At 44.6% G+C, this 27,743-nt stretch overlaps 1 protein-coding gene across 1 annotated transcript in view; it reads left to right on the top strand.

Moving 5' to 3' along the window:
• LOC119185482 (uncharacterized) overlaps window positions 1-27,743 on the top strand; it is a 78,827-nt gene that overhangs the window by 11,383 nt on the left and 39,701 nt on the right. The window contains exons 8-13 of the mRNA XM_075893137.1: window positions 20,288-20,384; window positions 20,458-20,510; window positions 20,628-20,721; window positions 22,578-22,694; window positions 26,155-26,243; window positions 27,476-27,621. Of these exons, the coding sequence (XP_075749252.1) occupies window positions 20,288-20,384; window positions 20,458-20,510; window positions 20,628-20,721; window positions 22,578-22,694; window positions 26,155-26,243; window positions 27,476-27,621 (596 nt within the window). The remainder of the gene's footprint in view (window positions 1-20,287; window positions 20,385-20,457; window positions 20,511-20,627; window positions 20,722-22,577; window positions 22,695-26,154; window positions 26,244-27,475; window positions 27,622-27,743) is intronic.

Raw genomic sequence — 27,743 nt, 5'->3', positions numbered from 1 at the left:
TTCTTTAGGGAAAAGGGTAAGCCTGTGCCCGCTATGTATTTTAGACAAAGTTTATCTGCCCTTTTTCTATAACTATTAAAGATACAGTAATTATTTTGCTATCATTGTAATCATGAGTCATTCCTCCTTTTATTAAAACAGATTTAGTACTAAAAATTTTAACGCTCATTTTATTGTTAGTTTTTACTTCAAGTATCAATCTATCGTGTCACGGAAGGTCCGGTATATTCACTGATGCAGGAAACATACAATGTGGTTTGTGTTCGTTTCTTGCTAACGCGTTCACACTGGGGCTAACCCAGCCGAACAACGGAGCGTCTGCCTATCAGATCACCCTCGAGAGGACGCATCTGGATACCGCTAGGTGGCGTGACAGTCTATGAACAATGCTAATAATTGACCTTTAGTGCAAGCTACATGTGACATTGTTCCTAGGCTTCTCTGCCACTCTTGAAAAAAATATTCAGAGCTGTTTCACTCTTGTGAAGATAGAAGCCTGCACAGCTGGGACTGTGGTGGGTGTGGTATAGTTAATATTGGTATAATAAATTTACATAATAATGACGATATTGAGAGAATAAAAAAGACATATGCTCAAACATCCACGTGTTTTTCTTGCGCACGACGCACGTTATTTAGTGCACGGTGGTCTCGAAATGAAATCATTTAGGACATAAAAACCTGCTTGTTTCGAAAGAACTCAAAACACTTGTCGTTCAGTTTTGATAAAAGTGGTTTTATCTATGAGTTCATCTCATTTCTGCCCCGTCGGGGAAATCGCACACCTTTAGTTTCGTGCCATGGTATAATGTATTTGATGCGAAATTTATTGAATGATTTGGTTAGTCGAAAATTCCTTCCCTTGGCACCTTTTTGTCTGCGCATGTGTTCCGCTAGGACCTGGCCATATGCGGCTTCTCTGTTCTAAAACACACCATACACAAAGTTCATTCGTGTGCTTCGCTTTTACTTTAGTGCGAAGAAACGCTGTCTTTTTTTGCCCGGAATAACACTGTTGATACCAGCGCCATTTGATTCCCAAAATAAATTGCAGTTTCTTTGGCAACTTCTCCTTGGACTTGATTGCCCGGTACGCTTTTGGAACTTGTCTCGATTCCCATTCTGATAAGACCAACGATTTCGTGACCTACGCGAAGAAGGTGTTCGGCACGGACTTCTCGGTGTCGCTCATCGTGTACTGTGAGTATGCCAGTGGCTTAAGCTTTGAATACTGATTCGTATACGCCACGCCGATCACCAACACATTGTTTCGGCTCTGATCGTTAGATTTCCAGTGAATGTCAGCTATCTTCGTCGACGCCGTTCCTTTGTGTACTTCGCTTTTGTAATTTCGTCTTACCATACTACTGCAACTTGTACGTAGTTGTTCGCTCGTCTCAAAAAGTGATAGGCTGCTTTATAAGTATGTTGTCTTTCGTTTTCTTTTGTATGATGCTGATTAGCTTTGCAATTTTTATCAAGTGCATTTTTCCTTAGCATTCTATATGATTGTAAGTACTTTCCACACATGTTTGTCAATATAAAGGGGGGGGGGGGAGGCTCTGGCAGTAGTTGTAAATGAAGATAGCGTGCTAGCTGGTGACGGTGGAGTCTTTCACTACGTAAGCCTTGTCAATCCTTCCATCTATGAATGCAAACAAACTGATGCTGTGCACATGAATGAAAGAAGAGGAATTTTCAGGTTTGTTTTTCTTAGTTAATTACAACAACACCTAAAGCTAACAGAAAAGCAAGGCAAGAGAAATATAGGGGTGTTTTCTGTAGTATAGCTATGATGTAAATTTCAAAAAAGTAATGTGAACGAGTGATGTAGTCTTCGAATAACGCCTCCGATGCTCGTAACCCAAAAAGTGGACGGTGGAATGGCCGCCGACGTAGATCAGCTGGTGGAGCATCAGACGCGTTATTCGAAGATAGCAAGCTCGGTGCCCGACAGTGGCAAGTTATCTTTTCGTACAGTTTTATTTTTTCGTATTTACTTCAGATTTACTACAGATAACATCACTTATACTTTGCTTCGCTTTGTTGTCTGTTAGCTCTGATTAATGTTATGCTTATGCATGCGAAAAACACCTACACCTTCAGTAGGTGGAAAGGAAACTAATTTGCATCTGTGAAAAATGGTTTACTGATAGTTCTTTACATACGTGCCCGTAGCATATTATAATATCTTATCGGGCTTAGTACATCAGGCTGTGCGCGCACGGAGTGATCGGTAACTTCGGCAACATCTGGTAACTTCAGGTTCTGCCTCTTCAGTTATGTTGCGGTAACAACGGCTTGTCATGACACGCTTAATGTCTTCTGAACCACAGTTCTGCTACCAGGAGTGGCAAAGTTCTTCAGAATGAAGCTGTACAACCCAGCTACTCTTGGGTACTTTAGGAGTCTATGCCAGCGTGTGATCAAGGGCCGTCTGGATTCAAAAATTGTGAGTACCTCCAGCATTACAGTATCAGATGCACGGCGAGAATTTGGCAGATTGATTGTGGTTGAAATATTGATACTGCAGATTTTTCTTGTTGATAGGGTTTTTCGCGTTACTCTTCGTTCCCAGCTTGTGTATTTCGAAATACTCTAATAAAGAATGATATTCTAGTTAATTGTTGCTCAGTGTGTTTTAGGAAAAACCTCTTAGTGTTTGTTTTGGCACAAATTGTTTTCATTTCATATCATGAAAGTATGCACGGATACTTTAATATTTAAGTTAATCTGAAAGCAAAAATGACAAAACGGCGTTAGTGGTGGCACGAAAGGTCTCTTAAAATAGTTATTCGAACATATAAATTTATTCTCAAGCCTTTGTTAAAGCGCTTTCCCGAAGCAGATTTCAATTGTCATGTCTGATAGAATAATTATTTCACGGTTTTATTAATTTTATAACTATATGTGCCTAAGCATAGCTACTGTTGGCAGTTTCAACTTTTATCACTCCGCTTTTTAAATAACAACAAAAGCAGCAGCATCAAACCGTCGCGGCGTCATTGTTTACTTTGCAATAAAAGCCTATATTTTGAGCACACTAACAAAATCTCACCTATCCTTATGTTCAACTGATAGTTTCTATAGTTATTTCTGAGTCTTACAAAAGATTCGCGTGTGGTTTGCAAGCATACAGAAATACTAGGACACTCGCCCCATCTAACATTATCGCGAATGTATAGCACTCGATATTCCCTTACTCACAAATTGGCAGATAGCCCTCTGAAATGTTTGCTACCGGTAATTGAGGCTTAGAAGAGGGTAACAAGGCACCTGAGGTTGTCATTTCGGCGAACAGCGTATACCATGACCACTTTGAATGTCCTCTCTTTCTGGCTCTGTTATGCACAAGTATACCTGTATTTAACAGGTATTTATTGTTGTTCAGAACTGTCCTATAACGCAACACACAACGCATCTTGAATATAGCCGCTGCGCAAGATTTCAACTCTTTGTTTAAATGTAACTGCAGTGATGCTGCAACCACAGGGCCCTGAAGCAATTACTGTTGTACTAACGTAATATGGGCGTAAGCATTTGTGTCCTTCCGTCATGTAAATCTCCTCTTAGGAAAAACGTCGTATGTTGGATGCGTTATTCTCGTCGTCGTAATCAATGTCGTCATCTTTTTAGTCTATTTAATGTCCACTGCAGGACGGAGGCCTCGCCCAATATTGGCTAATTTCCCCTGTTCCCTGCGAGTTGATTCTAATTTGTCCACGTGAACTTGCTGATTTCGTCTCTTTATCTATATGCATTTTTTATTGAATTCTGTATACCTTTTAACTATTCTGTTTTCATTACCCCACCCGTTGTCTGTCTCTGTAGCAAACTGTATTTACACAGAAAACACGATTATCATTTTTTTTTTTTTTTCAGAGGCAAGACGATTTCCTGCAGCAAATGATCGACTCTCAGCAGGGAAAGTGGGTGGGAGACTCTTTGAAAGAAACAACGGATGCGGAAGAAAAAATATTCGACGTGGACTCCAAGTTGGTAGACTCAGAGGAAGTCCCATCAAATGGTTTGTCGAAGCTTACATTTCTGGAGTTTCTGTGCAACTGCTCCTCTTCCACAAAAAGCAGACTTACTCAGCCAAAGGGTTTAGTTATGGTATGTGAGGGTGCCGGTCTTTATTTTGGTGCTGCCGTAGTGCCAATAACATGCCGTCAGTCTCCGCATGCCGTGCTCATTCGCTTGTACTTGGCTGTAAAAATCGCTCTTGCCACATTTTGAGATGTTTCTTTTTTTTTTTTTTTTTGTAACGCGAAGCCTGGTATTTGTGAAAATTGGTGCACCACGAGGACGACGAAGACCACTCTACAGAATAACCGGAATGGCGAAGCTTTTACACTAAGTAGCGCAAGCTTACTTTAGCTTGCAGATGATAGGTTGATTATAGTTTGTTTCTGAGTGCTGAGAATCTCCAGTTAAACCACAGGGAGTCGCAGACACGACACGAATGTCCAAACTTCGGAAACCGACAGTCGCGCCGATACCGAGCGTTTGCAAGCTCTCATGGGTGTGCGGAAACGTATTTCGCGTAGGGCTTCTACCGCTTCATCTTCTCGCATGCGCCGTTGTATTTTCCATTCGCTATAGTGTTTTCCTATTGTACGAATCGCTGAAGCTCTTCGTGCAGATGCTTCAGTGATGCTGGTTCGAGCGGCCTCGGTGCTGAGTCTGACTCAGAATTTTCTGCACAATTTAACGTCGTTCAAGACATCCATCATGTCCTCTGTGAATGCACGATATACGCACCAGAGAGGCAGTCTCTGAAGATGGCCTTAAAAATACAACACGACACAAACTTTCAGTTGAAAAATATTCTAGGCCCATGGCAGAACAGCTCCAATACGTTTAACTGTACAAAAGCGCTACCGACAATCTTACGGGCCACAGGCTTGAACGAAACGTTGTAAATAGTGCAGTGCGTGTGAGTGTGTGTGTGTGTTATGTGACTGCTATGTGTGTATGCAACTGTATGTGTTGTGTGTTTATCATTGTATATATCATTGTCATCACCCGGCACCTGGAGTAGCCGGTCAGGTGAAGAACCTGGCAAACCTCTCCAGCTCCCCATTAAAATAACCCTCTCTCCCTCCCTCCCCCTCTCTCTCTCGGTGTTTATCACTAGGTTAGCCCTTATGGTTGATTAAAGCTTTTCTGATTTACTGGTTACGTCTATCTAGAAATGTTGATTAGTGTTAGCCGCTTGTTTGTTGTCTTCATCATTTATATTGGACCAGCGGCAAGTTGTGGCACTCAGTAGCCCATTTACCGAGCGCATAATCATTCACAGTAATTATTTTTGTACACACCATCGTCTTTATTTTTATTTACTACTGCTTTGACTTTAATGGCTCCGCTGTTAAAATCAAAGTAGTGGTGAATTTCTTCATTAAATATGACAGTATAGTCTCAGAACGCCAAATCATCCTTACATCGGCCACTGTATATTCTTCTCCTATTGTGTGATATCAAAGGTCGATACTGCCACGCTGGTTTTTCTATTCTGTTTTCGCGTGACCTACCACGTGTAACGACTGCATTGAGCGTGCTGCGCCTGCACGTCGCACATTTTCAATTATTTTAGATTGTTCTGAAACGCGAACATGATGGTACATTCTGGAACTAACAGCGGCAATCTGCGATGCTAGATGTTCAAATGCCGATGCGCCTTATCCCACAGAACAGATTATCGACGGTGGACGATTGTGCTCGAAGCTATTGTTGCACCAAGTGTACCACCTCTTTTCGTTCCGGGCACACGTTCACCCAATCAAGTGTTTCATTCTGATCTGCTTAAGTTCCGCTTGCTTACCCGTCACAGCCACATGATGCTACCCACTGTGTTCTTGTTCGACTTCATCAATTTAGGGGTTCGATAAGCTACCCACCCCAGGACATTTTTTCGGCCTTAATAGGTACATTGTTTATACTTCAGGTTAAATGTGCGACGTGGCTCGATTTTCACAGCGTGTCAGATGATGTGTTCTTATAACTAACTCCATATTTCGCGTCTGCGTAAAGTAACGCACCTCCTCTGCGTGATTCTTCTTTCCCTTCAGCACTGAGTGAAGATGAGGCCATGGCTCAGTGCTTCATGTTTTTAGTTGCTGGACAACAAACGACATCATCCGTGGTTGCCTTCACGCTTTACATGCTAGCGTTGAACCCCGAAGTTCAGGAGAAGCTTCGAGAAGAGGTCGATCTGTGCGTTGCAAAGCACGTAAGTATAGATAGATAAACACGATAGACGAGGGCGTCCTGCCTGGTCACGCACGTTTGTATAAGTATTTCTTTAGAATTATGGCATTGAAGAAAAGTAATTCCTGTTCATTGGATCACTAGATGATGTACAGTGGTAACTGATGTACAGAACAATGGTAATGTACAGTGCACAGGTGGCGGATGTACAGTGATAACTACAGTACATTGATAACTGAAATCATTAAAGAAAAAGGAAATATGCTTATCAATGCAAGTCAGGTGTATTCAATGTAACGGCGAAAAAGGTGGCCATTAATGAACGGTGCATACGATACACATTACATAAACAGGTAGCCTGAAAGGCAAAATGCAGCTTCTTTGAGTGCTTGCATGTAACTTTTATTCTGCTCAACAGTGGTGAAGGGTTTGCTTGATTGCAAATGCCCAGCAGAAAGGTTACTATTCGGAAGAATTTGGCTTTGTCGGAATGTTTACGAGGAAATAGTATCTATTGGCCTCGAATATTTTATTTAATTTTATATATGTCTTTTCTTCACATGCCCCGGTGTTCGCTGTTTCTTTTTTATTTAACACTTAATTATCCTGCCCTTGAAAAAAATTGAAACCGCCCAGCCTTCTAAGAGAAAGATTGTCGAGTAAAGCGAACAGCATCCCAGAGAAATGTATGCAGTAAGCAGCTCCTGTGTTTACATCCACTGAACTTCCGAAGTCATTCTTTTAAGGAAGTACGCGTGGCTGCAGATGAAGATACGTATTGTGGGAAGCGGGAAATTGTATATCTGAACGAGTAGAGAAAGCGCGAGAAATGAAACAGTATGCACGGTTGTTATTACAATATAACAGTGTGAAGAGCCATAGAGTTGATCGTTGACTGTTGAATGCGGCCTTTGCCTTTTTTCCCTTGTGTAAAGGGTGAGCACCCGGCTATGGAAGTAGTGGCGAAGCTGGAGTACTTACACGGAGTAATATCTGAGATACTGAGGATGTTCCCGCCAGCGTCCAGGTGAGGCACATTTGATACAGGAGAAATTTTTTACTGAGAAGTGTTAATTATTAACCAGCTAAAACCACTTGTTGGTTATATTTCGAAGTCTGCATAAAACATCAAAGGTGTAGCCAGATACCTCTTTGCGAAAGCTATTCTTCATTTCTTCGCAGACTAGAGCGGGAAACGACCAAGGACTATGCGCTCGGTGATACTGGTATTCGGGTTCCAAAAGGTTGCATCGTTGCAGTTCCGTTGTATGCGATGCACCATGACCCCGAGTACTTCCCCGATCCCCATGAATTTCGCCCAGAAAGGCGAGTGTGAAGTTCTCTTGCATACACAGAAACTTGTTGTAGACGGTGTTTGAGCAAACACCTAGCAAAAGTTCGGGAGGTTCTTCAGTAAACGCATTTACTCTGTCGAATTCAGGTTCATCGGAGAGAACGCCACAAACATACGGCCATACACGTACCTCCCGTTTGGAGCTGGCCCTAGAAATTGCGTGGGAATGCGACTGGGCCTCCAGGCCTCCAAGATGGCTGTCTTCCATTCAGTCCGCATCGCACGATTTGTTCGCACTGACAAAACAAAGGTACGACTCCTTAAAAAGCGCACTATGAGCATTGCTATATGCAGTAAAGTGAATGCCTTACCAAGCTATGTCTGCACGCATCGGCGAATGCAGCGTTAAATAAACAAAGATTAACTGAAAATAGAGGCTTATTTTCCTTCGTATAACGTCAAAGGAAGACCAGAGTCATTGTCGATAATCCTCAATACATACGGTAGCAGGAAATAGTCAAGCAGCAAACGTTTCATCCTTCTAATGATGTGTTGCAGTTGCTGTGCCGCCCTTTGAACTGTGGTGTCCGAGAGCTGAATACATCATTCTGTTTCTTTTCAGGTTCCTTTGGATTTCTTTAAAGGATACGGCGTCATATCTTCTTCAGACATTACCGTTGGAGTCCGCAAGCGTGCTGCTACAAACAAATAAAACATCCATAATTATTTTCAGGGTACATAGGTGCCAGCGCTGTTGCTCATATACTTGTAATATCGCTGCTCGTTAACCTATGAATGTTATGTCACGCTTTTACAGTAAATATAAGAGCATTGCTCTGAGAGGAAATGCACTTCAGAGCCTCCCTTCCGAGTCATTATTCTTATCCCTCGTTGAGGCCTTTCGGTAACCATGTGAATACAGTTCAAGACTCATTTTACTCTGACACATTTTCTTTAATAATGTGATGAAGTAGGAGAGATTGGTTGCATTATGGTGGCACCGACTGCTCCTTCTCACTTAGCAGACAAAATATGGCGCTTTTGTTAGTGGTATTAAGGACTTTAATTATGACACGCTGAGCAGCTAATCTAAATAATGTGGACCGTTCAAGGGTATAAAAAATCTTGGATGAGATAAATATACCTGGAACACGGGTTGTTGATGAAGTTAATGTTTTTCACAGGTGGACTTGTTTTAAAGGTTACAACTTGCGAAAAAGTTGCCTCTGGTTACACTCTGTGTTTCAATTTTTTTTTCATGACTAAAGAGGAAGATAATATGAAAAACGCATTTCGGATTTCTTCCAACAGATCTTTTCATGTACAGATTGATTGAATATGATTGCGTGATGGTGTTAAACATACCGCAGGGACATACCACAAATGCACCACGGACAGACCAGCGTTGGTTTCTCATGTCAACGTGTGCTCGAACAAATGCATCACGCAACTAAATCTGCACTTTCACCCCACCTGTAGTCATCAACGCCCCAGGTAATACGAAATTCGTGTGTGCGATCTCGGGAAGCGTAGTTGCATGGGCACGCGTCCCCACAGCTATCTCCAGTGTGAGTACTTTACCGGCTACTCAAAATAACACACATAGATTAGATTAACACACATAGATAGTGCACGCTTTATGTTTAGTGGCTTCCACGACTTCGTCTTGCGGTAAGCTACCGCACATTCTATATTCTTTTATGTTCTGCCATTCTAAAGTTTGCATGAAAGATTGACCTGTTCTTCAAAGTGCTTTCAGCACACGAATATTTACCGGACCAGTAAGCCCATGTTGCTCACGACGCCCCGTTATGTATCCCCGCGCATCGATGACGTCATCTTCCAAAGCTCCCCGCCAGTACATTGCAGCAATGAAAACAATCAGTCATCATCCGTAAAAACCACATTATTTTCTTTGGATCTACCGGAATGACCAAAAAGTCAAGGTCCCAAATATATTGTTACGGTTGAATTAAAGGATAGGTGGATTTATTTACAGGATGAGGATGAAGTTCGGCAGTCGCGGTAAAGATGGAGTCGTTGTTGTTGTTGTTGTTGTTTTCCTGGAGTCCTCGGGCCACACCAGAGAATGTCGTCTTCCTCTTCTACCTACCCGGCACATACTACAGCCCGGCGCATACCGTAGCAATCCCCGGTTCACAGACGAAGCCCGCTGGGCGAGTTTGTCACTGGAGGGATGAAACTTCTTGAGGTGAGCCACGTGCACCAACTGCGTTCGATTTGACCGACGAGAAGGTGTCGTCAAGCGTGCCACAACGTACGTCAAGTCAGTCAAGCGATCTACAATGACGTAGGGGCCTGTGTACTGCGGTAAAAACTTCTGACATAAACCAGGTTTTCGTTGCGGGGTCCACAACCACACGAATTCACCTTTGCGGAATTAAATGGCATCATGGCGTTGATCGTATCGTTGCTTGGAGCGATCTTGTGATGCCAGTGTTCGCAAGCGAGCAATTTGGCGGGCTTCTTCAGTCCGGCACAGTGTTTCGGTTTATTAAAATGTAGGTTTATTAAAAATTTCGGAAACTTTTTCTCTGCATACATACAAACTAAAAACGTTATTTCACCACGAGCTGTAGAAATTCACTGGGAGACAAACAACATTCATAAAAACACCCTCAAAACAAAATGGCGCGCACCAATCCTAAAAGTTCTCTTTTAGGGTGAAAATACTTCTTGGAAAATAAAAAAAAAAGTCATGCACGCTTCGTGTTGTGTTTCGCGCATTCGCATTTGCTGCATGCTCGTTTGCGTCTTCCCTGTCTGCCGTCATTGTGAACACTTATGTGCTGCGTTCACAATCCGTTGTGCAACAGGTGTTTTTCGTTGGGTGTCTGCCCTCCACTGAGTGTTCTGTGCTTTCGGACAGCAGTGCCGAAGTCGACGTCAACATTTCAGGATTTGAGTGGGTTTTTCGTCACTGCACAAGGAATGCACTGCCATATCTCTGCGACGAAGTTGCAATCGGATATTTTTGTGCTGTGCACGAAAATGGTGTAAACACAAAAATATGTGTGAGCGCATAGGTTGGCCCAAATTGTGAAGCTCACTCACGATATATATATTTTGCGCTTGGGCATCACGCGCACTAAATCTCTCTGAAATATAACTCACCCAGACTCGCCCAGATTGAGAATCGCGGCCCGATCCGATTCTGAGGCAGTCCAAGTGACTTGACTCGTTCGCCGACCTATATGGTTCCTTGTTCACCGCTGCTATCTTCGTTTCCTTTTCACTTGGATGAATCGAGAATAAAAAACGCAAACGCGACGAAAACCTAACATAAGAACCCGTTTGAGATTATTCGGGATATAATTTGCTTGTTTGAGATCGTAGCAGTAGAAAAATAGAAAACGCGTTCTTGCATTGAGCTTTGTTCCGGAACTGTAATTTTTTTTTGCACTTCCTCTGATTCGTCTTGCATGATGTTTGGTTTTTGTGTCTGAAAAAAAAAAGCTTCTAAATTATTATTTAGATTACGGCATGTATTGCGATGTATACGCGAACCAATGTCACGACATCATTAATGTTTTACTTTCTGCTTATCACTATACGTGAGTATGACTGATAATGCCAATGTAGTATACCGGATCGACGAAGGGCGGATCCCAGCATGAACACATAACGGATTATTCTATCTGTAGGAAAAATCATCAGATCGACCACACTGATGCTACGCTCGTCAGAGGTAACGGAGCAATGATGAAACCGAGCTTGGCAGCTTGGTTTTTATGGCCAGCAGTGGTAACGCATAGCCGCGGTGCAAGAACACTTTAGGTGAGCGAACGCCGCGAAACAAGCGCTTGCGGGGAGGGACCGATTATGTTCTCGTTTACAGCGTGCCAATTGATGGCTCGCCGACTGAGGACCGTGACAGTCTGCTGGCAAATTCCGCGAAGCACATCTGGCACGTGGCGACGATTTCCAATTCTGGGAAACCCGGGTTATCGCGCGATATCAACCATGCGACACACTTAGAGCGGTGCCGCGAAAGAGGGGGCGATAAGGAAGGAGGTTGACGGTGCGGCAAGGGTGTTGTGGCGACGATAAATTGAGCGCCGCTACTTTCCTACGTTACGGGGCTTTCGTACACCAAGAGCGATAGGGAAGACGTGGCAAAGTTTGTAGCGCCATCTCTCAGGCTCCTTGTGAAGCAGAACACTATCTGCCAGCGCATAGTCTCAGCGTTCGCTCACCTAAAGTATTCTTGCACCGTGCGTATAGTTTCCCGTGAACCTGCAGTGGCGCTGTCCCTTATCGGAAACGTGTTGCAGCAAGCGGCCGTGTCATGCCGGGCTAACCAGCGACGAGACAGAGGCTGCGCAGGTCTGTGTGCAGTGGTCGTCATGCCAACTTGTTGTACGCACCTAAGATACGCGAGTTTTTTTTAGGGCCGAAACAAAGGGAAGTTTATTGCACTTCTGACAAGTAATCAAATACATAAATCTTCTCCGACACTTATCATGGACACACGCGGTAAACACACCGATGAACAGCAAAAACACGTTTCGACTGTACACTACAACAGAAGCGCGATCATTCGAACACTCGTTATACAAAGGTTACAAGAGGGCCGAAGCTCGTTATAGCAGCACCCGTTCGTCCCTCATAGTCGTAGTAGTAGTAGTAGTGTGTAACCAGTCTTACATTTTGACCTTCAAGGTGGTGCCGGTGGGAGATTTCTTCTGTGCGTTGTTGAACAATAAAAAATTCGCAGCGTGCGCGTTAACTAAAAGACGAGTTCTCCTGTCTCTCATTCCCCTTTAGCAGCCATTGGCATGCACATTGAGCACTATCTGACAAAAAAGGGTTGCTACGTTATACTCGCTGGGCGTAACCTCCTTGGTTTTAGAAAAGTTTAGCGAGCGTTGGGCCGCAGTGCCATGAATACAGTGAACTAGTATATACCATGAACTCGAGCTGGTTAAAGGTGGGAAGTAGACCCGAAGCGCAAGCCGTAAGAAAGTGTGCGTGTACCACCTCTCGTTTAGTCCTTGGAATGGACCCACACCTACAGCTCCGTCTTCCATCAGGAATAACCGGAGCTGAGGAGACACTTTTGTGCCGTCTGTGGATCGGGGTGGCCTTTACGAACACTTACTCGTTTCGAATCGAAATGACCAGCAGCCCGACATGTGACAACGGTGGCTGCGCAGAGACCATCTCCCATATTCTCTGCAAGTGTCCACGTTCCAGTGCGCCAAGAAAAGAAATATCGAAAGTTTTAGATAGACTAGACAATTGCCGATTGTCGGAAGAAAGGGTATTAAGATACTGGCCGAGACCGTCCTCTGCACCCAAGGTATTGAGAGCGTTGTTGCGCTTTCTGCGGGCAAGTGGTCTTAGGGACAGACTGTAAGCAACGTCGTGTATCGTCTGATGACCTTCTCCCTTTTTTTTCAACGTCTCTTTTCTCTCATCTTTTATCCCTATAACCCCCTCCCCCATTACAGGGTAGCCAGCCGGTCTGAGAACTGGCTAACCTCCCTGTCCTTCCTCTTTCAATCCTCCTCCTCCTCCTTCTTGGAATGTCCGCTGGATGGCGGTGCTTCTTCATGTGAAATATATAATGAAAAGATGTGAGATGGTGGTACTTGGAGTGTTGAATAGGTGGACGAACGGACACACAGACAGATGCATGGACGGACGCACGGATGTCTGCATGGACGGATGGTCGCATGGACGGACGCAGGAGCGAATGCATGGATGAACGCAGGGACGGACGCACAGATGGACGTGCGGACGCACGAACAGACGCACGCACGGACGGGCGGATGGACGCACGGGTGGCCACACAGACGCACGCATGAACAGACGGAAGCAAGAACGTATGGACGGACGCATGCTTCGCCCCACTCGCCATCATTCTCTCCGTGGATATGCTGCCTTTTAGATGCGGAGCATCTAATACTCGAGGCTTGTAGTGCGGCGCCGTCCGCAAGCTTCCTCCTCCTTCTTCCACCATCTGTGCATCCCTTCCTCCTCTACACACCGCGCGCGCTTCACTCCTCCACCATCTGTGCACCCTTCCTCCTCTACACACCGCTTGCGCTTCTCCTCTTCACGAACATTCGCTAGCTGTATAATGTAGCGCGCATGCGCCGTCACGCTTCGAGAACATCGGCAGCTGACGCGCGCGCATGCGCCGTCGCGCTTCGAGAACATCGGCAGCTGACGCGCGCGCATGCGCCGTTGCGCTTCTCCCCCTTCTCGAACATTCGACAGCTGACAGTGCATGCGCCGTCGCACTGTATATATACTCAAGGTCGGTGCTCGCTCGCTCAGTTGCCGCTCGTCGGTTGGTTTGTACGGCGCGTCGACGTCCGAGGTCGCAATGATTGACGTCCCTTCGACCAGCGCCGGCCAAAGTGTTGGCGGAACCGCAACCAAGTCGTCGTCCGAAGACAAGGCAGCGCGGAGAAGAGCTCGCGACGCCGAACGTAAACGTCGGCGTCGAGCGGAAGATGCTCAACTTAGAGAACGTGAAGCCGCTGAGAGACGTCAGCGTTGAGCAGCAGCACCGGATTCGGCCGCTTTGAAACGTAAGCGTCGACAAAAGGACCCGGACTTTCGAAAACGGGATACGTGTTGTACGTGTTCACTCATTTAACACCACTCCTACAACCACATTAACCAATCTAGCCAGCGACCCAAGTAAGTCGCAATTTAACACCCCATTTCACAACCACGTTAACCAATTTAGCCATCGACCCAAGTAAGTCGCACTTTAACACCCCGTTAACCAATTATATGCTCCGCATCCTCCTCAGTGTTCCCCCGAGGGAAGCTGCGGGCAATTTTTTTTTAATTCGAAGCATTTCTTAGTCAACTTCGGTGACTTTGAGCGTATCTATCTATCTATCTATCTATCTATCTATCTATCTATCTATCTATCTATCTATCTATCTATCTATCTATCTATCTATCTATCTATCTATCTATCTATCTATCCGCCTACGACGTTTAGCGCTACTAGCCGTTTGATAATGGTATAGATACGAAACTTGATATGGCATAACATGACTGTATGAAGGATGTATTTCACTTGTCATAACATGAAAATCATGACATATATGTCATGAATGTCATGATTTACATTTCATGGTCCTGAAACTCTTGCGATAGTCTCGTTCACATGGCATGTTGAAAAACTGGTATGGTATGACATGATTGCATGGCGAACACAACTGACAGACCCTAGCATAAAAATCGTGACATGCGCGTCATGTAACAACATGACTACATGCCAGGCTCATGATGCGCTCGCGTCTATTTCGCTAGCGTCAAATATACCAAATTTGGTATTACAGTACGTGAATGGGTGACGAAGGTTTGTGACTGGTGCAAACATGATATTCATGTGATGCATGTCTTGTAACAACATGACTACATGCCATGCTCATGATGTGCTGGCGGCGCTTTCGCTAGCTTCACTTATTCTAAATTTGGTATTACGGGACAAGAATGGATGACGAAGGTATGATACTCGTGCGAACATGATGAACATGAGATGCGTCTGTGTCATGTTACAACATGACTACATGATACGCTCATGATGCGCTCACTGCCGTTTCGCTAGCTTCACAAGTACCAAACTCGGTATTACGCGATGCGAACAGGCGACATAGGTAAATGACGCATCCAAACATGATAATCATGACATGCATGTCATGTAACAACATGACTACATGCCACACTGATGATGCGCTCACGGCCGTTTTGCTAGAAAGACATGCCAAATTTGGTATTACGTGACGCCAATGGATGACGAAGGTATGTGACTGGTGCAAACATGATAATCATGAGATTCGTGTCTTGTGAGAACATGACTACATGGCACAGTCAAGGCGCCATTACATTTCGACGTGAAGTGGTGCGCGTGCTCGCCGGCGTTCGTTTCGTCGCCTCACACCGGCGTTGCAACGCCAGGCACCCGTCCTTCCGTATACTCGCAGGCGCACGCCGCGCTGCGTTGCTTCGACGTTGCCCCACCGCGGTGGTCTAGTGGCTAAGGTACTCGGCTGCTGACCCGCAGGTCGCGGATTCAAATCCCAGCTGCGGCGGCTGTATTTCCGATGGAGGCGGAAATGTCGTAGGCCCGTGTGCTCAGATTTGGGTGCACGTTAAAGAACTCCAGGTGGTCGAAATTTCCGGAGTCCTCCAGTACGGCGTCTCTCATAATCATATAGTGGTTTTGGGAAGTTAAACCCCACATATCAATCAATCAATGCGTTGCTTTGACGCATGCACGTTTCAGCGCATTCGTTGTCCCTCCGTCACGAAAAGAAAGAGATGCAGAGTTGTCTGGGTAACACATCGGCGCAAAATGCAGCATGTCGCATTTTGTGCCGGTTGCCGTCGGGCCGCGCCAACAGACGCTGGTCGCGTATGGCGTCAGACAATAGAGTGCTCGCGTTTCGCTAACGTAGCGTCACTGTGCCCAGCGTGCGTGCACGTCAACGCTACATTGTAGTATATTGGGCCCTTCACGATGCGCTCGCGGCCGTTTTGCTAGCTCCACATATACCAAATTCGGTGGTACGTGACATCAATGGATGAGGAAAGTATATGGCTGGTGCAAACATGATAATCCTCACACGCGTGTCATGTAAGAACATGACAACATACCACGCTCATAGCGTGCTCGTGGCCATTTCGCTATCTCCACATATACAAAATTTGGTATCACCTGACGGTAATAGATGACGAAGGTAAGTGACATGTCCAAACATAATAATCATGACATGAAAGTCATTTACGGCATAATTTATCTCCACCTCGTAACGTTGTGCTGATTTTAAAGTGACATATCCACATTTCTCATTCGTGCTCGCACGTCATAGATTCCCACTTTACGTGGGATATGCCAATTTTTCGAGAGACGTTTCAGAGCACCCAGTCGCTGTTTTTATCTTCAAAAAGCACTGAGATAGGCAGGAGCAGTTCCTGAAGGAAGGTAAACACAGCTGCTTCCGGGACCACGCAAAGCTGTGAAGTGAACGCCGCGCGCGAACGGGCGCCGCACTGGCAGCCAGCACATGCACACGCAAAGCCGCAGGCACAAAGAAAGAAATTGCTCGTGCCAGGCAAACAGCCAACTCAAACTCGTGACGTATGTGTTCTTACACTTCCGCCGCGTTTATGTTGGCGTCGCGAGGGGCTCCACATCTCACTCAGTCCCGTGGCGTTCACATTAAAATTGACATTAAAATAATGTTCCTGGCTACACTTTTGATCTTTCTTAGATCCCGTTTATGTTTCCACATAAATCTCTCTCACTAATCAAGTCGCCTTAAAAATTTCTTGTCAGTGCTCCTTCCGTTCTTGTGGCGTCATGAGGAAATAAGCGTCCACATACGGGGGATACTAATTGTGTATTGTCTCCTGCCCTGCTTTACCATATAACTGCAAGCCCGTTGTGCTTTGTCTCGCATGCACTAGCAACTTGATTTCACTTAACTTTGCCCGTTTTCGACTGTGCAAGCGGATGTAACAGCGTGTGCCTGGGAATCTCGATATCCCAACAGGCTCTGCGCGTAGCGCTGACATTTTCCACCTGTTTTGTCTATAAATAAGTGGCAAAGAGAAGATAATACCTGTAGTAAGGGCAGTGAAGGCGAAAAAGAAAACACTCTCTAATATTGAACTACAATACCTTCAATACTTGCCCAATAGAGCATTTCAGTCTCAGGGATAGTTCTGACGTATATAGCACGCGTTGCCATTCGTGGCATGCACGCAGTGTACTCGCAAACTGATAACATTCGTAGATACTCGAGAAACTTGCAGTACATTCGGTCGTGGTCTGCACAGTTTTAGCCCGTGAAATCTATTCACAAAGAGAGAAAAGATTCGGTATGCGCATCAGCATATTACGTAAGCTCCTAAGCCGATATTGAGGTATACTGGCAAGAAGAAAAAAATCGGCAGATCCAACGTACCTTGGGAATCGATGTTATGTGAAGCACACGGAGGGAAGGTGAATGTAATTAACTTTTTTTGAGCCACACGTTACGATATGACGCTAAAGCAATGCACGATTATTTTACGCACATACGCAAGAGTAACTGTCGCACATGTTTTATATAAACAGTTGTTTACAGTTCCATTACGATGCCAACAGCAACATGGGTATTAGCAGCACCAGAATCGGTGAGAGAGTAGCACTTGTGCTTCTGAGTATGATAGTCTAGGATACTGCTGCATACATCAACTTTAAGTTGATTCGGCAAGTTAATTCGGCTTTACGGCTTTATCAACCTATGTAATGTTTATAAAATTGGGTAGCCAACACTGCAACCACACTAAACCTTTCACGAACATAAAGGGTATATTTGAAAATTCTTTCTGAGACCTGGCGTGGCTCTGTAGCAGAATGCCTAATTGTCACGCATAATGCTTGGTTATATTCCTGCTGGGACCCTGCCATTTTTTTTTGCATTCGTACAGTGAACGCTGCCAATGCCAGCTTTTTCTTAATGTTCTAGCGTTAAAATTACCTGCCTGTTCTCGTCGTTCCTGGGTAGATATGAAGGCTCAATCACCAGCGGCTCGTACTCGCATACCTGTGGCACATATATACCCGCCCGTAGTATACCGGTATGTGCCACACGTGTCTGGTTGAAAGTGTTTGACGACGTGCGCGACGATATTGTCACATTATTGATATCAATACCAGCGAGTCATACTCGTCAAACAATCATAACCTCCTACAATAATTTTGGTTTTCCTCAAGTTAAAGGATGCTCAGGAGAGCACCCAGACGGAGATAGATAGATAGATAGATAGATAGATAGATAGATAGATAGATAGATAGATAGATAGATAGATAGATAGATAGATAGATAGATAGATAGATAGATAGATAGATAGATAGATAGATAGATAGATCTGCCGTATCTTGGCGCCATTCGTCCGGCGAAATTTACTCTGACTTGGTGTGTTGAGTCCGTGGCCCTCTCAGAGAACACTTCACTTAATTTTCACTGACTGGAAAGAACGTAGGCTCTAGGAGACGTCGTCAAAATATGTGACGTCACAGCGAATATGCGGGAACTTCAAGGTGGCGTCGGTACCCACATTTTCTTTTTGTGCGTTTTTTCGCTTAACAAGCATCATCTCGTCGTAAGCATGGCGTTCTTGGTGTCATGAAAGAGCATTTTACTATTGCGAGAAAGATCGTCTTGCTCTTGTGCCCCTTTGAGAACCCCTCTACTCGGTAGGCAAACTGCGTTAGCGTGCCTGATATATATGGCTAGTGTCCAAGATAATGATACTTTTCCATGAGAGTAGCCTTCACGAAGCATCTTACTCTTCTAAAAATGCCATTGTGTGTTAGATATCTGAGATTTTTAGTTCGTATCTCCTGACCAATCTAGAATTACTAGAAGGCAGTAAACACTCGAAAATCCCGGCTTCGTGATACAACTACTGCGCCACTGTACTCAGTCGACAAGGACGCTAGAATCGAAAAGAAGTGCCATTACTGAGATACGAGCTCATGTTTGACGTAACCGACAACGATAACAGAAAATCAATGGCGTTGGCAGACACAGTGTTTGAACATCTCGCAATATCTGATACACCATCCTGTGTTACCTCGCTCTCATGACGCAACAACCGTGAAATCGGTGGAGCCAGCTCTGAAGAAAGCATGACTGATACCACCGAGAACCATAAGAGACACGGCAAACTCACTATAGGCCCAGCATTTTGATACGTGATCGTCAGCATGTCTGTCCTGAGTTTCTTCGTTTTCTACGACTGGCTCTTTCTAGCAATCACTGTTGTTGTCCTGCTCTATCTGTGAGTACTTCAACTGTTCTTCACGGCATTCTAGTAACGCTTGTAGATCCGTAGGATAGAAAACTGATATTGCGTTTGGTTAGCCTCCCTGCCTTCCCATACTTTTCCTCTTCGTTCCTCGCAGAGCTGGGCAAAAGCGCAAGAAAGACGTCAAAACCTTCAGATAATGGGCGCTATAACAATGCGATCCGCAAAACATTCGCGTTCAGCTTTTTCCGAGAAAGATTAGGGCTGCATAAGCGGCACTTGCTTGAAGCGGCCACTGCAGCCCAATCACTAGGGCCCGTCATTACTACAGTTTCATTTGTAAAAGAAAAACCTGCTCACTAACTGACTTCGTGTGACTGCACGAGATCTTCTGCTGCTGAGAACTTCTGAGAAATTTAGCTCTTTCATATATACAAACAGCTGGAAGATTCGCTAATGCTTATAAAACAACAATACAAAACAATAAATATTGCGGTTTAATGTCTCTAAATCACCATATGATTATGAGAGACAACGTAGTGGAAGGTTCCGGAAGTTATGACCATCTGAGGTTCTTTAACTTGCACCTATATAAATCTAAGCAAGATGGGCCTCAAGCACTTCCAACTCCATAAAAAATGCGGCCGCCGTGGCCGGGATTCGATCTCGCGACCTGTGGATGAGCAGCCGAATGCCTTATAGCCACCATACCACCGAAGCTATGGGTTTTCGTACAATTAACACGATTGCGTCATCCATCAGACGACTGCTATCCGGCCTGTATCGCTACGCCATTTTTAAGAAACCTATTTCCTCTATTTCCAGTTCAATGTATATCACCAGTTCTGTGCACAACTCTGGCCTTTTCTGTATTACATTGAAGCTCGTATCTTACATAAGAAAGCGTAGATTCAATATTATGACCCCCCTCCTGGGGAAGTTCACCAGCTGTTAGCAAAACTCTGTGCCATCGTATCTTTCACGCAGTCGAGCGAGTCGCCACCGCAACTACTGGAAGAACCAGAATGTGGTGCACGAGAAGTTTTCCCTCTTCTTTGGATCTCAGATGAAACAGCTATACAAGGTGAGTAAATATCGCGCTTTTTATGAGTATTCCTGAAATCTTAACGTCTACCTTATTATTTTTTTTTTTGCAGCCACTTCATGTTGTAGATCAGGAACTCTACAGAAAGCATGGGCGCCTATTTGGGTAAACACCGCTTCATACTATTTCCCGTTTCGTTTGACACGCGAAAACAACCTGATTGGACACATGAAAAGTACCCAAGTCTTTAATTCGAGATGTTTGCGTGCGTATTCTGAACAGGTCCTTTGAGGATGGGAAGCCGATACTTTACGTTGCGGAGCCTGACCTGCTGAAGTTAATTCTTGTAAAAGATGGAGGATTGACTGAAAGAAAAGTAAGTTACCCAACCTTTCTTTTCTAAAAGAACAGGGTTCTGACCCAAAGACAAGCTCGCGCACGTTCGTCATGATGTTTTAGTCAACTAGGAAAAAAGCTGTTTCTCATTAAATTAAGTCACACTTTAGCATCGTTTGTGAGCTGTAGATCACGTTTGAACAGGTATACACAATAGAGCAGAAAAAGACATCTTGAGGTTTTACAAGTGAAAAAAAAAGAAAGTAACCTTGCATATTCTTTTCCTTTTCATCTCTCGGGGAAATTAGCCGACATTTATTTCAGCATTGCGTTAAGGACATCTTGTTGCTGAACTGCGAAGCAAATCATTGCTGTTTCGTGGGCACATATGTGCAGAACGTATGATGAAAGCCGGAACACATTAAGATGCTGCACTTCTTTGACATTATGTGCAGCATTTCTTCGTCCGTGGTTTTACCGTGAGTCCCGTCAAACATTGTTGAAGATTCTGTTGGCACTTCAAAGCCATATATAATCGTCATTCAGCGTTTAAAAAAAACTGTGTCTGCGGATTTCGGGGAAGTATGCACAACTAAACTGATTCAAATCATGTTGCAGCAGTTTGTTTGAGATAAGAGGACTAATAGTGGTTCTATATTCATCTTCTAATGGCTTCAACGAGAGCGAAAAATGACACACATGACAGAATGGCACATACGAAAGCTGTTCCAGTGTACTTCTTTGCCATGTGTAGTTTCGCGCAAACGCTAACACCAAGTATTTTAGCTTGTTTGCATTCATGTGTGCAGCTCTTTGTCCATGATTTTATTTTTAAGAGCACTTCGAGATAGTTACATTACAAATAAAGAAGCCTATGCTCATGCGAGGTTAGAAAACAGTTTTGGAGACAGGGTTTTAAGGCTATAATGTAAAAGAGCTTGTTTGGCGGAAATTCTGGCGTCGGCGTTGGCGTCGTTGGTTGTGAATGAGAAAATCATCATCTTGACCATCACCGAAAACTGTAGAAAGATGGAAATAAAGTAAATAAAAAATATCGGGGTCCAAGTGAAGATCAAGCCCAGGTCCTATGCGTGGCAAGCATATGTGCCACAACGTCACGAGATTTGTTGAAAGTGCTTTGAACAAAAAAAAAAAAACGCTTAAGAATGTGATGTGCAGTGAAACAAGCCTTCTTAATGCAGTAAGGTCGAAATATACTCATATAAAAATAATATTTTATGTTAACTTCTCTTAAGTAATAGTGCTAATGACCACTATTTGTAAGGGAAAGTTGTTACCGAAGCTTTGTTTGAGTGATTATTCTTTCCTTAAGAGATACTTCGTGCCCATGTGAGCCTCCAAAGCAACGATATCGAAGTGCAGCCTATGTGGCTCATTGGCTGATGCTCCTGTTTTATGGCGTTTTTTATCTACGTAAAGTTATTCATGACAGTGGCTGCATAATATGCAACAGATCGCTGCGCACTTTTTTTTCACGTCCTCTGTACTGGCGCGAGTGTTTTCGTGATTCGACATCGTCTTCATTTCTGTTCTTTCTCAAAAACTGTTCACGAGCACGACCTTGAGTCGTAGCTAAAATATTCCTTTCTTTCACCTCTTTTTTTTTTGGGGGGGGGGGGGGAGGGGGGGCGTGTTGGGGAATGGAAGAGTCAAAGTCCTTTACGTATGATCGTGCGTGTTTGCGCGTGCACGTGTATGCATACATCTGCAAAATTGAAAATTTTGAAAGGTGGGCGAAGGCGTGTTCTGAGCCTCCCCGTGTCCCCTGGCCACCGCACTGCCACCAGTGAAACAGCTTTCATTCGTGTGTTAGCTCTATCAAACATCTAAGGGTGCGAATAGATCGTGTCGTTTTCTCTTTGTCTTATGCCGCAGATAGTCAAGGTCGATGACCCGGTGATGAGAAATACAATGCTGAACGTTCCACCTGAGAAGTGGAAGAAGATTCGTACAGCGACATCACCTGCTTTTACGTCAGGGAAACTGCGGAAAGTGAGTTCTCGCTCATCGTCATCTTGGCTCATACAGGTTTATAGTCTCAGCGGGGAAAAGACACTCACAAAAGGTTGTACTAAATGATAATCATTAGCGCAGCTGTAGATCAGTGTTGTCACGGCTGCTGATTTATCAGTAGATCTACTGATCTTTACGCTTTTGTGCTGACTAAGTGATGGAGGGTCCGAATCTACTTACCTTCGGTTCTTTCGACAGAAGCGATCGCAAAGGCTGCTTTATCAGGGTCGAGCTTTATTTAGTGTTATGACGGAAAAAAACAAGAGGGAAATTCGTTAGTTCGTTCAAATGACACTGCAAATGCTAGGTATGCGTTAGCGAGTGTATTTTTCAAATGAACAGCTTGGACAACTGAATAGCAGAGGAAAAAAGTATTTTTTCCTATGTATTCCTGTATTACATTTTTTGCCATTTCTTCCTTTCGCTCTGCAAGCCTTACAGCTCAATTGGAGGGCTACCTTCAGTGGAATTTGCAGGGGTGAATAAGCACTCAACAATCTTAGAGCTCTAAACCAGCATCTTAGTTGGTGTTTGCGGTGAGAGGTACTTTTGCAGAAAAGCCACTCTAACATTTTTGGAATCGCATTGATATTTCGCAAGAAGTTTACTGCACTTGTGTGAGTAAATGAAGCTTCCTTCGACCACAGCTTGACTACTGTTTCTCCGTGCTACACTCCCTTGCTCTTCCTCTCTGCCACTTCTCTCTCTCTTAGAGATCAGCAAAACTTGCTCACAGGTGGGAGATTCATGCAGTGCTTTTTGAAAAGCCTTTATGGCTCCGAGGCACTCTCCCTAAAAAGTGGCCTGCCATGGTGGTCTAGTGGCTAAGGTACTCGGCTGCTGACCCGCAGGTCGTGGGATCAAATCCCGGCTGCGGCGGCTGCATTTCCGATGGAGGCGGAAATGTGGTAGGCCTGTGCGCTCAGATTTGGCTGCACGTTAAATAACCCCAGGTGGTCGACACTTCTCGAGTCCTCCACTACGGCGTCTCTCATAATCATATGGTGGTTTTGAAATGTTAAACCCCAAATATCAATCAATCTCCCTGGAAAGTGGAGAGGGGAATGTACGTAGAGGGAGAAACTCGCTCTATGCAGGGAAGTAGATGGGAAAACGTTGCAACATGGTTGGGCCATTGACTACGTGGTGTATACGTTCGATAAATATAGAATGCAAAGCGTAAGATCAACAATCGGCAATGAATATATTGTAATGCATTAATTCATGGCGTCTAGCGTCCCAAAACCTTGACATAATTATGAGAGACGCCGTAGTGGAGGGCTCCAGAATTTTTGACTACCTGGTGTTTTTAACCTGCAATAAATCGAAGCACTCATGTGTTTATGCACGTACAGAGAACGGGTAAATATGGGGAGAACTGCCTCTTCTCCGCTTACTTTTTATTGTGTACTTCCAAGATCAGGTTCCAAGAAGAAGATCGCTTAGGGCCTTTATTGATCACCATGCACGTCTCATGAGATGATCCTCTCCCGAAAAAATCCTGTGCCCGCCCCTACTTGTAGGTGACAATGCCAAACTCTCAATCCGCCTGTCTTGTTCAGAAGGTAGCCCACTGTGTCTGTTTTCACGCCTGCAACACTAAAGCTTCAACGTGATGAGTGCCATCAGAAACCTTAGGGACACCAGCACTCTCGGAGTCATTATTTTGACTTATTCCTGAAAAGTATAGTCATCTACGGCATATTACTAATACCAGCGCAAAAACTAAGCACAAGGGCTAAAATTTACTATCTATTGAATTATACTGATATTCAATGAGAAAATCTACTACCGTATTTTTATGTGTTGTATATAGCAACACTGCTGTAGACGCATGAGCTCATACGTGCAACCACTCCGAGCCCATGAACACATTGGAATTTCGACATTTTGTCAGTGCTGCTTGCGATCATTGCGGCAGCGATGAAACGATAAAGCACGTTCTCTGTCACTGCACTCATTACAGCGTGCATGGACAGCCGCTAGCTTCTGCGTTAGCCCGCCTTGACGACAGACCCTAGTAAAAACAGTCAGTGCTCGAAAGCCGACATGATCTGTCTTCGCACAGAAAGTCAGTGAAGGCCTTATTCAAATTTTTCCGTGGTAGTGACCTGTTGAATAAGCTATAGCACCCCCGCTCACTTTTTTTTCTTTTTCGCGAGTCTATCTTGATCCTCGCTTTCTGTCTCATTTTTCCCCATTCCCCTTTCATTATTGCAGGGTAGCAAACCGGATGCCCAATTTCTGGTTAACGGTTAACCTCCCTGCATTTCCCTAATTTTATTCTCTCTCTCTCGACATTTCGTACTATAACGTACTGTCCTCGTGACACTTAATGCCCTCAACTGTCTGGGAGAACAGGGCACTTCACCTGCGCACTTCCAGTTCTTTAGGTGAAAAGCCTAGATGCCTTGTCCAATGCGCGAATTGACCATAGAGACGTTACCCTGTGACGTCTCCATGGCGTCTTAAGTCGCTGTAATGGGCATTTTTCGTAATCAAGCAGTACCTCTAGTCGAGATCACTGAAATCGAAACTGCTGGCCTTTGGCCTCCGATATTGTACACCGCGCGCCGGTAGTCATCTCGGAGTTCTGTATTCACGCCATTCTTCGGGCGAAGCGTTTTTCTCTGGGGGAAACACACGGGCAGAAGCCACGAGGCTTGACATCTGGGAGCTCGGGTTTTGCTCATGCAGCTTACGCTGGAGCCAGTGCCGACCGTCTTGTAGATTTATATGTAGACGTTGGTCCTAGACTTCTAACTCACACCCACCCAGGGGGATTGGCCAAGAATCGGGTAGCTTAGAAAAAACTTTGAATCATACAAAAAAGAGTAACTTCTCGTTTTGTACAACAATAAGATTTTTGTGCGAACTCTGCCCGTTGGTCTCCTCTTCGTTTCTGCACAGAAATTTACCCGGGGAATTAGCCGCGCACTTGAAAAAGGCAAATTTTCTATCACACCGACGCACGACTAGGCAGTGGCATTCATGGTTATGCAATGATTTACCATTTTCATTTATTTTTATCTCCTCCTCATACTCGCTTCCTTTTGCCGCACCCTTGCTAACATATACGGTACATGGATATGCTGTACATAAATGTGCTATGTGTACATTGTTTTGTCCGCGTGACTCCAAGGGACGACATGTACACGAAATACCGGCAGATGACAGATGAGAGCATATACCGCTAAAGTGCTCAACTCTTAGAATGCTGCTTTAAAATCATTCTTCAATTCACTTTTCACAGCCCCATTTAGCGGACCGTTTTGGTGCTAAAACTGTCTGATATTTCCAGCCGCCGCTGATGAGGTGATATATCCTGTTACAACAGACTGGCACCTGTACTTGCGAACTGTTTTAACATAAATACTTCTATTAATTGATGCGGGCCCGCTGTGTTTCAAGTTTGCTCCGTGACTTCTGTTGTTTTCAGATGCAAGCCGTCATAGATAGTTGCGCCAAATTCACCTCGGAGCGTCTCAAGAAAGCCGCGAGTGCGTCAGAAGACGTCGACATGAAAGGGTGAGATGTTCGTACAAAACATGTCTTCGATTCACACAACAACCCTATGTATCTTACGCGTTTGCGACTCCATGCGTGCATGACCGCGCGTGCTTTTGTGCATGCGTGCTAATTTTCTGTTGTCTACGCCTGTTAGCGGATAAGTGAAGCCTCAAATTCATTCATACATGGTAGGTTTGTTGTATGCAGTTGGACTGGTCGTCACTTTCCACAGCGAAGTCTGTTATGACATCGCAAAATCCGCAGATTTTTGTGAGGTTGTTGTGAGGTTTTTGTGAGGTTGTTGTGAGGTAATTGTCCGCCACCGCCGATGTCGGAATGCGAAAAAAAATATACTAGATCAGATGACATTATGTGTGGTCACGGCAGAACTTAAATTCCCTTCACTAAAAAACCGTCATCTGGAGCAGGAAATCGCGTTAGTCGATGTTATAAAGCCCGGCAGAAGAGTAAAATAACAAGGCGCCACAGAATGCGAATTCACTCACGAGTGGGTCGTTTAAAGCTTCCAACCCATTACAAAAAGCTCAGTCACAATTCTTCATCGACATCAGCCGCTGCATCAACAAAGTGAGCATATTGTGTGTGGCGGGCGCCTCGTTTCTCCAGAAAATAAGACATTCAAGGTAGCTGGTGATTCCCTACTTCACACAAAAAAAGTATGTTGACTCATGGCAGGGGTCCCAAGTACACGACTCGTGGGCATGTGGCTTTACGATTGGGAACAAAAAGTACGTGACAATGACAATGACACTCGCACTATTTACTCACCTCTTGCAATTAATAATGCTTTTGTCTGGTAAGCCACAAGGAATATATTTTTGTCGTAGACACCCCACGTGGTCATTACATGCTGAGTAATAACCGCGGAACAAAATCTTTGTACTTCGCAATCAAGGTCTAGATTTGAGTCATTCTGCAGGTCGGTATCGACATGTACATCGATTCCTCACGCTAAATTCATCCAGTTTAGGCGACCGTTTATTGAACGCCCCTTCCCCCTTTCCCTTGATTTTGACGACCTTCTTCACTGTCCCCGCCCTTGCTGGAACGAAATGTCGTGCTAGAGACCTGCTATAGCTGATGTGTTTGATACTCTGATTTATGACTTGCAAATGTATTTGTATCAGTTGCCCAAAGGGAGTCGACAGGGGGCTCTTTCAGCTTTCGCTGAGACTCTGCTGCGTGTTCCGCGAAAACCTGGCGTTTTTCATCTTCATTTCTCTCAAAAGGTTCTATGGCCACTTCACCCTGGACGCCGTGGCAAGCTGTTCCTTCGGTGTCAAGCTATCTCCGAATTCTCCAGAACAGGGATCTTTTATTAGGAGCGCGAGAAACGTGTTTTTCGCGGAAGTGACACCATCTGTGGTACTAAGCGGTGAGTGATGCCACTTTTTGTTATACTGCCTAGTATGATGCATGCATTTGTCTGGATGCCTTCGGTCCATCCGTTCTTTCATGCATGGAAAATCTTGCCGTAATGATGTGGTGGTCATATAA

The sequence above is a fragment of the Rhipicephalus microplus genome, chromosome 4 (assembly GCF_043290135.1).
Source record: "Rhipicephalus microplus isolate Deutch F79 chromosome 4, USDA_Rmic, whole genome shotgun sequence".
Lineage (NCBI taxonomy): Eukaryota > Metazoa > Arthropoda > Arachnida > Ixodida > Ixodidae > Rhipicephalus > Rhipicephalus microplus.
The sequence above is the reverse complement of the archived record's forward strand: the minus strand, read 5'-3'. Positions and strand labels throughout refer to the sequence as shown.